This window comes from Ursus maritimus, unplaced genomic scaffold (genome assembly GCF_017311325.1).
Source record: "Ursus maritimus isolate PB19 unplaced genomic scaffold, ASM1731132v1 scaffold_20, whole genome shotgun sequence".
NCBI classification, from domain to species: Eukaryota; Metazoa; Chordata; class Mammalia; order Carnivora; family Ursidae; genus Ursus; species Ursus maritimus.
Genome location: NW_024424453.1, coordinates 54,866,069 through 54,878,300, shown reverse-complemented (window position 1 = coordinate 54,878,300; position 12,232 = coordinate 54,866,069). Strand labels below are relative to the sequence as shown.

At 41.2% G+C, this 12,232-nt stretch overlaps 1 protein-coding gene and 1 non-coding gene across 4 annotated transcripts in view; both read right to left on the bottom strand.

Annotated features, from left to right (window-relative positions):
* Window positions 1–11,600, bottom strand: part of CNOT10 (CCR4-NOT transcription complex subunit 10) — an 80,440-nt gene extending 68,840 nt beyond the window's left edge. For 2 of the 3 annotated variants that reach the window (XM_040636991.1, XM_040636992.1), the window contains exon 1: window positions 11,327–11,598. Coding sequence is in view for 1 of the 3 variants with exons in the window: in XM_008710455.2 (XP_008708677.1) it covers window positions 11,327–11,348 (22 nt within the window). In the remaining 2 variants the exon portion in view is untranslated. Of the gene's footprint in view, window positions 1–11,326 lie in introns of all 3 variants that reach the window. The other variant, XM_008710455.2, reaches the window with a different exon arrangement.
* LOC121104305 lies at window positions 1,040–1,146 on the bottom strand. Its single transcript, XR_005836603.1, has one exon. It is a non-coding gene; the product is annotated as a U6 spliceosomal RNA (small nuclear RNA).
* Window positions 11,601–12,232: the final 632 nt, after the last annotated feature.

Sequence of the window (12,232 nt, the reverse complement as noted above, 5' to 3'; positions counted from 1 at the left end):
CAGCCCAGGTCATGATCCCAGTGTCCTGGGATCAAGCCCCCATCAGGCTCCTTGCTCAGCAGGAGCTTGCTTCTCCCTTTTCCTCTGCTTACCATTGCCCCTGCTTGTTCTCTCTCTCTCCCTCTGTCAAATAAATAAATAAAATCTTAAGAAAAGAAAAGAAACAGCTATGTTTGTTCACAAAGCAACACTTATATCCAACTCAGGTATCAATGGAAGACGAATCTCCACATGGGGGAAATGGCAGATCATCTCATCCCCCAAATTTACTATTCAATAATTCCTACAACCATTACCATTACTATCACCCCAAGTTTCTCAGAAGCCATTGTTCACTCTAACTTTGGCCATGGGGAAACATGGAACACTTGCCTGGGAGGTTTTTTGTAACTGTGATAGTTTGGCTTATATGTGATAAATTCAAGCCATGCATTCAATTAATAAATAGCTGAGAGACCACTATGGGTCAAGCATTGTTCTAAGTGCTAGGGATGTAAATATGAACACACACACAAGGTTCCAGTACTTCTGAAACTAAGAGACTCCTTGGGGAGATAGAATACAAATACACGACTCCAGATGTGAATAATGCTGTGACAATAACAGGGGGCTGTGAAAGACAGGAAGCGGGGATGGGAGGTGAGGTTGGACCTAAATCAGAGGTCAGGCATGGCAAGTCCAGAGGAAATAGGGCTCCAACTGTAAACTGCTTGCAGCTTTGAAACAACCATCACTCTTCCCAGCCCCTACTATGCCAGGATCTAGCTTGAGAAACTATTTGTTTCTCCATCCTATACTACTTGCAATTTCTGCCTAACTGTAACAGTAGCATCTAACATTTACTGAGTACTCACTATGTGTTAGGCATGTAAGCACCTTAAATAGGTTAACTCATTTAATCTTCAAATCAATCCTTCAGGAGTTTAGTGACTGCAAGATGCATACAGGGGGCTTCTGGGTGTGTGAGGAGTCATTAAACTCTATTTACATTCATGGTGTGGGTTTTGGGTTTTTTTTGGTTAACATTCCAAATATATATAAAAATATGGAACACCTCACGAATTTGCCTGCAATCCTCACACAGGGGCAGTGCTAATCTTCTCTGTATCATTCCAATTTTAGTATATGCGCTGCTGAAGCAAGCACGATGTGGACATTTTTGATAACTATCTAGAAACCTACATATTTCAAAAGCATTTCAAAGAACCAGTCCTCCATAGAGCTGACTCTGGGAGCCCTGGCCTGGCACATGCTGGCAGTCAGTGAAGACTCTCAACTTCCCTCTCTCAAGAGGGAAACATGGTGCAATGAAAGCAGTACAAGCCTTGGAATCAGTCACATCTTCGATCTGGTCTCCCCTTGGCCATTTAACTCTCTGCTTGGAGATGCTAAATAGGTATTACCTCCCCTCCCCTTTCCTTTTGACAAAACAATTAACGATTCTTGTAGCTTCTCACCAATGGAGCCAGCACTGGTAGACTGCATACTCTTTTAAGAATCGCCACTTAATACCACGAGCAAAATGTAAGTTGTGCTTAAGTGAACTTACCAAAGACTTAGATCTGCTCTACAGAAAAAAGGTATTCTGATATTTGGGTTTTTTAGCATTATTTCTGATAATTAAAATTAGCAGTTAAGGGGCGCCTGGCTGGCTCAGTCAGAAGAGCATGTAACTCTTGATCTCGGGGTCGTGAGTTTGAGTCCCACATCGGGTGTAGAGATTACTTAAATATATAACTTCAAAAATATATAAAATAAATGAAAAAAAGAGTAAGGAGATAAATTAGTATTTCATTTCCACTTCAGCATACAGATAAATAAGAACTGAGTCCTAGTAGGGAGGAGGAAAACTAATAGTTTATTAACGAAAGTTTAAAAGGACACTGTTGGGGCACCTGGCTGGCTCCGTTGGTGGAGAGACTCTTGATCTCAGGGTTGTGGGTTCAAGCCCCTTGTTGGGTATACAGATTACTTTTTTTTTTTAAAGATATATATTTATTTATTTATTTATTTATTTGAGAGTGAGAGAGAGGGCAAACAAGCACAAGTGGGCGGAGGGGGAGAGGGAGAAGCAGACTCCCTGTTGAGCAGGGAGCCTGACATGGGGTTTGATCCCAGCGCCCTGGGATCATGACCTGAGCTGAAGGTAACCAACTGAGCCACCCAGGCGCCCCAGGTGTTGAGATTACTTAAAACATAAAATCTTAAAAAAAAAAAAAAAAAAAAAAAGACACTGTTAAACAGCTTTTTCTTTAGAAAACCAGTGACAATAAGTTATTGTTAACCTGTTTACACAATACATCTATTTTGCAAAACTTTCAGGTGTACAATAACAGTAAGGACCAATTATTTATTTACTATTATTATTTTTTAAGATTTCATTTTGGGGGCGCCTGCTGGGTCAGTTGGTAGAGCATGTGACTATTGATCTGGGGGTTGTGAATTCAAGCCCCACATTGGGTGTAGAGATTACTTAAAAATAAAATCCTTATTTATTTTAGATTACATTAAAAAAAAAAAGATGTTATTAGAGAAAGAGCATGTGTGTGAGCAGGGGGAAGAGCAGAGGGAGAGGGACAAGCAGACTCTGCACCAAGCCTGGAGCCCCATGTGGGACTCAATCCCTGACCCTGAAATCATGACCTGAACCGAAATCAAAAGCTGGATGTTTAATGGACTGAGCCACCCAGGCACCCCAGATTTTGTTTTTTAAGTAATCTCTACACCCAAAGTGGGGCTTGAACTCACAACCCTGAGATCAAGAGTTGCATGCTCTACTGATCGAGCCAGCCAAGGGCCCCAGAACCATTACTCGTCAATGTGTAAAAATGGGACACAGGATTTCAGGACTCCAGAAATCAAAGAACGAGTTTAGAGTGAAGCAGAACCCTCAACTGCATGTACATCTCTCATAAAATTTTAACCACAAACACAAACACTTTAAAAAATTTTAGGAAACCCTAAGTGTTTACAACATTTATCTTCCCTCGTAAGGAAGTACAATAAATTTAAACCAAAAGCCAAAATTTCTTAATATGCCATCAAGTTATCTCCATAGCCTCTTCTAGAATATACCCTCTCTAGGTTACATTCTTTTGTTGAACTTCTGGGCCCAACTGACAAAGAGCGATTTATATATACTATGAAGCAAGGGGAAATAACCCAACAATTCAACACACTGAACAGTCTAAGCTTCTACTTTCCACATTATTCTCCAGGAATTGTAAAAGTCTCCTACAATCTTCCAGGCAAAGAGAGAAGCCAACTTTAAGATAAATAAATTAGCAAGACTCTAAGACTTATCAGAGACTCTGAAATTCCCATTTCTACAGGTATATCAAAGAACTGAGCTCAAGGAGTAGCCTTTTCCAAATTAACCAACCATTATTTCATCTGCATTTTTACTTCAAGATAAAACTTTAAAACAAAAATACTCCAGTGGGATTACTATTTTTATTTTCCTTATCTTTCTGCACCTTTCAAGTTTTCTGTAAGGAATGGGTGTTATTTTCATAATCAGTTTTTAAAACATTATTTGTAACTGCTGAGTTCTTACCAGAAAGAGTCTGCACATAATTCCATAATGTGTCCTTATTTGACCAAAAGTAGTCTCCATTGCCAATTGTAAGAGTGTATGGCCGTTCATCCATAAGCTTGACTTTCCTTCTACTCTGGCCTAACGAACATGGCTGACCTTCCAGGCGCACAGAGCTCTTAGGAGCAAAAACCTTGACACCCTTTAAGCCAACAGGCTTCATTTTGAACCAAACAATTGCCTTTAGGTTTAAACTAAGTAGAAAATACACTGCTTTTTCAAAACTAAAAGAAGTCAGTTAACTGAAAGCACAGACATTCTAATACAGAATGTTAACAATTGAAATCTGATTGGAGGAGGGTTTTCCACACAAGCTACACTTTTCAAAATATAGCCCAATGATGTTCAAGAAAAGACATTTTTTTTCCAAAGGGAAAAGGAATGTTAAAGACTAAGGAAACCTACTGGTATGGTCACAAAGTAGTGTTGATGACTTTGTGAAGGCAAGTTTTAAAAAAGAAGGATGCCATTTCAAAGAAAAATAATTCAGGTTTGCCAAAGTCACCATGTAACTAAAGTTCACACACCTCACATGGGGTTTTCTTCTTTTCTTTTTTTTTTTTAAAGATTTTATTTATTTATTTGACAGAGAGAGAAACAGCCAGTGAGAGAGGAACACAAGCAGGGGGAGTGGGAGAGGAAGAAGCAGGCTCCCAGCGGAGGAGCCTGATGTGGGGCTCAATCCCAGGACTCGGGGATCACGCCCTGAGCCGAAGGCAGACGCTTAAGACTGAGCCACCCAGGTGCCCCTCACATGTGGTTTTCTATCCCTTGGACAAGTGTCTCTGACTTATTGAAACCCTACATATATAACAGCTGATTACTACACAGCTCAGAGAAATAATATGTGTCCAGCAATGCCTCAGACCTGAGCACCCTGTCCAGCACTACAGAAATAAAGGAAGAGAATATCAAGAATCAATAATATCATGCTTTGGGGAAGACGGGCAAACCAGACCTCTACCATGCTGAGTATTTTTTTTTAAGATTTTATTTTTAAGTAATCTCTACACCCATTGTGGGGCTCAAATAACCCCAAAATCAAGAGCACACTCCACTGACTGCCAACCAGACACCCCTGCTGAGTATTTTAATTTTCATATTGGAGAGTAGTTTTTATGCACAGAAAAGACATTCACTCTAGCTTTCAAATATTAATACTTGATTTACTGTTATAAAATCAGAAAACATAGATTTCCCTTAAGCTTTTTCATTCAACTTAGACTTTTTTTTTTTAAGATTTTACTTATTTGTCAGAGAGAGCAAGAGAGAGAGCGAGCGAGCGCGCGCACAAGCAGAGGGAGAGGGAGCAAGCTCCCCACTGAGAAAGGAGCCCAATGCGGGACTCGATCCCAGGACCTGGGATCATGACCTGAGACGAGGGCAGTTGTTTAACCAACTGAGCCACCCGTCCTCTTTTTTCTTTTTAAGATTTTATTTTTAAGTAGTCTCTACACCCAATGTGGGGCTCGAACTTACAAGCCCAAGATCAAGATTTGCATGCTCCACCAACTGAGCCAGCCAGACATCCCTCAACTTAGACATTCTATCTGTAGTTTTAATTTTAAAGGGCTGTGATCAGTGTTTGATCTCCTTTGTGAAGTTAGACACATTCAGACGTAAAATTTTTTACTACTTTAATATATTCAATTTTAAGTACAGCTGACTTGAAAAGAAAATTTTCTGAGAACTTAAATAACTTACAAATATAAAAAAATTAAACTTATGAAAACAGTGACTCAGGTACTCTTTAATGTCCATGCAAAAAATTTAAATACAGTTAAGGTTTCAACTTAAGTTCACAAGTACAAATCAACTATACACTCAATTATATATATATATATATATTTTTTAAAGATTTTATTTATTTATTTGACAGAGAGAGACAGTCAACGAGAGAGGGAACACAAGCAAGGGGAGCGGGAGAGGAAGAAGCAGGCTCCCAGTGGAGAAGTCTGATGTGGGGCTCGATCCCAGAACGCTGGGATCACGCCCTGAGCAGAAGGCAGACGCTTAACGACTGAGCCACCCAGGCACCCCTCAATTATATATTTAAAACTGGAATCATAAGACCAATGCATTACTCTAAATTCCTAAACATTAAAGACACTTAAGATATCAAATATAGGTCACTATTATATCAACTCCTTATCCTGAAAACTAGTAAGTGAAAAGGATGAACTTTCATGTTTTTAACATTCAACATGCCTTTCTGAAAGAGTTATAGTTCATCCCCAGTTGATATAGGAGAACTGTTCTTTATAGAATATCAAATAAATGTAAACAGTAATAGAACTAGGAAAAGTACCACTTTGCAACCCTCAGTGATATAACTGAGCATCAATGGTGGATGTTTACATTATTCCAAATTATTACCCCATAGATTACTTCTAATTGGAGAAAGATGTTCCTGTCACTACCTTAACAAATTGATCAAATTTAGCATCACTAATGGTGGACAAATTGAAATTGACATTATACACTTTAAATAAAGCATACACTTTAAATAAAAAGCATCTTAAAAATATGGTAAACCTGGGGCACCTGAATGGCGCAGTTGTTAGGCTTCTGCCTTCGGCTCAGGGCGTGATCCCAGCGTTCTGGGATCGAGCGCCGCATCAGACTCCTCCGCTGGGAGCTTGCTTTTTCCAATCCCACTTCCCCTGCTTGTGTTCCCTCTCTCGCTGGCTTCTCTCTCTCTCTCAAATAAATAAATAAAATCTTAAAAAAATATATGGTAAACCTAAATCTAATCAATCTACAGAAGTAACTTTCAGTTCATAGAAAATACAGAAGACAAGGAACTAAGTAAAGGATACTAAGACACAATCAGACAAATCCAGAATGTGGGATATTCTACAGGACAACTGATTTAGTCTCTTCAAAAAATCACCATCATACAACAAAACATAAAGGGAGATACTGGGAATTAATACCCTGAAGAGACTTAAAACACACACACACACACACACACACACACACACACACACACACACACACAATGTGTAAACCATGACTGGATCTTAGTTTGAAAAGCACAGCTTTTTTTTTAAATTGAAGTTTAATTAACATAGTGTTATACCAGTGTCAAGTGTACAACATGTTGAACAAGTCTATACAACCACCCAGTGCTTGACACAGTATCTGCAGTTAATACGTTATTACAGTATTACTGACTATATTCCCTATGATGTACTTTTCATCTTTTTTTTTTTGAAGATTTTATTTATTTATTTGACAGAGAGAGAGACAGCCAGCGAGAGAGGGAACACAAGCAGGGGGAGTGGGAGAGGAAGAAGCAGGCTCCCAGCGGAGAAGCCTGATGCGGGGCTCGATCCCAGAATGCCAGGATCACTCCCTGAGCCGAAGGCAGACGCTTAACGACTGAAGCACCCAGGCGCCCCATACTTTTCATCTTTTTAACTTACTATTATCTTTTAACTGATACTTTGCCAGATAAGCACAGCTTCTTTTAGCCTTTAAATAGCATTTTTGGGACAACTGGGAAATTTAATATATTCAAATATTAATTTTCTAAAGTATGACAATGGTTATACAGGTAAATGACCTTATTTTTAAAAAATGCATGGTCGGGGCGCCTGGATGGCTTAGTCGGTTAAGCATCTGCCTTCAGCTTAGGTCATGATCTCAAGGTCCTAGGACTGAGCCCAAGCAGGGTGTCTGCTTCTCCCTCTGCCCCTCCCCCTGCTCGTGCTCTCTCTCTCTCTCTCAAATAAGTAAAATCTTTTAAAAAATAAAAATAAAAATAAATTTAAAAAAAAATAAAGGGACACCTGGGTGGCTTAGCCAGTTAAGCGTCTGCCTTCAGCTCAGGTCAGGATCCCAGGGTTCTGGATCAAGCACCACATAGGGCTACCTTCTCAGTGGGGAGCCTGTTTCTCCCTCTACCTCTGCAACTCCTCCTACTTGTGCTTACTCTCTTCTCTCTGTCTCTGTCAAATAAATGGATGAAATCTTTAAAAAAAGAAAAAAATTAATAAATGAAAAAAAATACTATTAGTAAGTTAGGAGGCACCTAGCTGGCTCAGTTGGTACAGCATGTGCCTCTGGGTCTCGGGGTTGTAAGTCTGTGCCCCATGTTGGGTACAGAGATCACCTAAAAAGAAAATCCTTAAAAAAATGTTAGAAAACTGTTAGGACACCCATCTTACCAATGAAGAAACTGAGGGTCAACTAAAACTTTCCTAAGGAGCAAGGTTTTCTGCTCACCTACTACATGCAATTAGTCACAAATTCTGCCAGTCTGACTCCCCAAACATTTCTCCTATCTGCCTCTCCTCGCCATCCTACCACTTAGCCCAAAGTAATATTAGCCCACATTTAAAAAAAAAAATCAGGGCCTGAGATGATGTCATTTTAACCCTTTACTAATCTTGAGACACAGATACTGTTATCATTCTCATTTTACACACAAGAAACCTGAGGCTTAAAAAGGGTCTTAACATTTAACCAAGGGGTGCATGGGTAGCTCAGCTGGCTAAGTGTCTAACTCATTTATATATTTATTTGAAAGCATGCGAGCAAGTGAGCATGGGAGAGGGGCATGGAGAGAATCTCAAGCAGATTCCCTGCTGAGCACAGAGCCCCACATGGGGCTTGATCTCACAACCCTGAGATCATGACATGAGCTGAAATTAAGAGTTGGACACTTAACCAACTGAACCACCCAGGCACCCCAAGCGTCTGACTCTTGATCTCAGCTCAGGTCTTAATCTCAGAGTCACCAAGTTCAAGCCCTCCATTGGGCTCCATGCTGGGTATGGAGCCTACTTTAAAAAAGAAAATTTGCCCAAGGTCACACGGATACCACGTGGCAGAGCTAGGATGAACCCAGGCTATCTGGTTTTAAGAACCCCTTGCTTCTACCTCTTCATCAGTTCTCACCTAGCTCAGTTAAAACATAAATCAGGTCACATGATGCTATTGCTGGACTCTCCCAATGGCTTCCTGACATTGAACTCAAACTGACATAAGTCAGCCTCTGAGACAACTGAATTCATCTCTTTGTTCCTTTGCTCACTTATGCTATAAATGTATCGACTATATGCCCGCCATTGTTCTAGGCACTGGAGATAAGAGCAAGACTAACACAGATAAAAGTAGCTTTCTTCGAGGTGCTTATATTCAAGGGGTCTTCTCACTCTCTTTAAACATTTTCCAAGGGGTCTGTACATTTGTTGCTCTTCTTACCTGGATCATTTTTTCCCCACATGGCTGGCTCTTCATATTTAGGGCCTATGTTCCAATGTTACCTCTAAGAGAGCCCTTCCTTTTCTAACCAAATTATTCAAAACAGGGTCCTTGCTCTCAGTTATCCTCTGTCCTATTCATTTTCCTTTTCTTCACAATATTTATCACAATTTAAAAATCACATTTCCTATTCTGTTTAAATGTTTATCCGTCTTTCATACTATAAGCTTCATGACTACAGAGATTATGTTAGTGCCTGGCAAAGCAGCCCGTGGGTAAATATTTACTGAATAAATTAACATCACAACATTAGCTGGCTTTAGCTATTCTCTGGCTTCCAGTCTTCTTTCACTTCAATCTACCCCCTCTCACATTATGATCAGGTCACTTACTTTCTTAAATGCTTTCATAGGTCTCTTTTCTTACCTAATTAAGAATAAGCACACAATACCCTCCAAGACAAGGACTCTGAGCTCAGGAGCTCAGAGATGAAGCAGCATATAAACTAGACTTATGAATGAAGAGAGTGTTTATCAGATTGAGAAGAGAGAGGAAGATACCACTTTCTCTTCTTTCTTACCACTCAGAAACTCAAAAGAACACAATGCTTTTCAAGAGAGTCATTTCTGGTGTGAAGAGCTAGGTATGTTGATATAGAAAGCTGGAAACAGACTGCGAAGTTTCACAAATGACATTAAAGAGTGAGGATTTGATGCACACAAGATGGTACAATCTTAGAAAGTTTACAGGCATGGGAATGGTATGTTCCAATTAGTGTTTCAGAAATAAAAAGCAGTGAGAAGAAGGGACTGGATAGGAAGAGAACAAACACCCGTCAGAAGGCTTCTTAATATGAAACAGACAACATTAAGAGATAAAGGCTAGAATCACAGCAGGTGAAATGGGGATGGAGAGGAGGAGAGATTCAAAGGAACCACATTAAACAGTCATCTACTTAATACAAATTTAACATTACCTAGATAAGAATTTCCCACAACGGGGCCTATAAACTTCCACCAAAGACACAGTCCCAAATCGCCCTGGACCTTATTCCTCCACTACACATATTACATAGCTATGTTACATGGCTATATTACATCCATACTACCAAATGGATGTGCCACTATGTTAGGTCTCTCACAAACTGAGCAATAGGTCCTCAAAGGCAGGGAGTGTGTTAATTCCATTTCTTCAATATCCAAGGCAGTGCCTGATATTCAATCTTTGTAAGTGAATAAACAAGTAGAAGAATGCTTTAGGACTTGAGGCAGGACTTGAAAACTAGATGGGCTTTAGGCCTACAAAGGTCATTCCAAGCAAGTGCAAAAGATAAGGGAAAGTAGGACTGGTAAATCTCGGAAACAGCTACTGCCTTCAATTAAGAAGGAAGATGTTGGTCCCCTTGGTCCACCTTTGGACAAGCCATGCTAATTTCCCGCCTGGGACATTCTCCTGATCCATCCTACCCATTCCATATGGCTCTCTCCTTCATTTCATGCGGGTATCTGCTCAAGTATCACCTCACCCAAGCATTTCTGTGACCGGCCTACCTAAAATTCTATAGCATACTCTATTATCCTCACTTTGTAAACCTTTTCTCTACTGTTTTTTCTCTTCTCAGTTTACTGAAGAGATCTTTCAACAATTTTATTAATCTGTACCTATACTAGGATTGGCTCACTTTCATTTCAATTCAAGTCCATCTGTCAGATACTGAGATCAAAACCTACAGAACACAGAGATTGTCTTTTCTTTTTTTAAAATTTCACTGCAAAATGTCTTAAGTGTTAACCACTTCTAAGATCTGTCGGTTAAGTTCTCCCAACATAACTGAGATGCCACAGAGAACATTAATTTCTTACAAGACACATATGGCAGACCGTCCCAGAGTTAGGCAGGAAAGAATTTTACATACCCTAATGGAGAAGATTCTAGGAATGGAGCAGTAATCCATAAAGAAAATAATCGGGATTAAATTAATTAACCTTGGGGAACTACGGGAAAATAGGTTCTAAACGCAAGATATTTGAGAGCACAGAACGAAGACACTCTAATTTTATGCCTACTTAAACAAGCAGTTTTTACAAAGCTAATTACATAGGACATCGCTGACCAGCGGCAGGTTTATGTGGGGGGCGAAACAGCCCAGGTGAGTCTTTTCCTGAGCCAGGGAACAGAAGGCAGCTGTGTGCTCCAGGGTGAACTTTACTTGTTCTGCCTTCCCCAAAGGAAAACGGAAAAGCCTGCTAAGTGGTTAAATAAATTCAAGTCAGATATTCTGGAGAGTGAGGCAAAGGCGGTCAGTAGAGTCTTCACACTGCACTTAGATGATAACAACAACAACCGCCACCACCACCACCATCACCACCACTCACATTTGGGACGGCCGAGGGAGAGAAATGCACACCCAAATTAAAGTCGCCCTCGGGTCCCCACCCCTAGTCCCCACCGACTCAGCGCCAGGGTCGGCCCACCCCTGCGTGTCCCACCGCTTCAGCACAGGGGTCATGGGCGCCTCACCTGCAGGCTTGTCTGCAGCCATCTTCCCACCCCAGCTTAGGTTCTTCCCCGTAGGTGGCGTGGCCTCGACTCCAGCTGCCGAGTTGCCCGCGGTCCTGGACCTCGGAAGACGAGTCCACCCCGGCTCCGGGCCCCTGGGTTCCGGCCTGGTGAGTGGGCAGACGGCGGGCTGAGGAAGTGACGAAGGCTAGTTCGCGTTGTCTAGCAACAAGAGGCAGTGTCTCAGGCCGGGTAGCCCCACCGTCTCCCGCCAGACACAGCTTCCGCTCCACGGCATCCCGGTACACACCACTTCCGGGGGCCGCCGCGGGTGTGGGAACTGCGGCTGGCCCCGCCCCACGCTGGCGTCCCCCGAGCGCCCCGCCCCCGGCAGCGTATGCGTATGCGTGCGCGCCGGACCGGACGGGTGCTCACTCGGGACTGTGGCCGTGTGCCGGGTAACGCGGGAGGGATCTGTACGCGATTACTTTTGCTTATCCTGTTTAAAATTCCTAAGTGTCAGAACTTTCCTCCCGCATTTTACGTAAAATCACAATAATAAGACCTGACACCTGTGTGCTAAGCATTGAGCCGTGCACTTGGCCTGTACGCTTTCACTGATTTCTCCCAATTCTGTGAGAAGGCACTGTTGCAGTTCCCTTTTAAAAACAAAACATTTTATTTTAGAACAGTTTTATATTTACAGGAAAATTGCAAAGATGATAAGAATTCCTATATACTCCTCACCTAGTTTCCCGTGTTGTGAGCATCTTAAATTTTGACTAAATATCTGGTACATCTGTCGCATCTAAGAAATAACCTTGATTGGTACATTACCATTATTTTTTAATTTCACCAATTTTCCCCCAATGTCCCATTCTGTTCCAGCATTCTGTCAAGGACACCACATTACATTCATTATGTCCT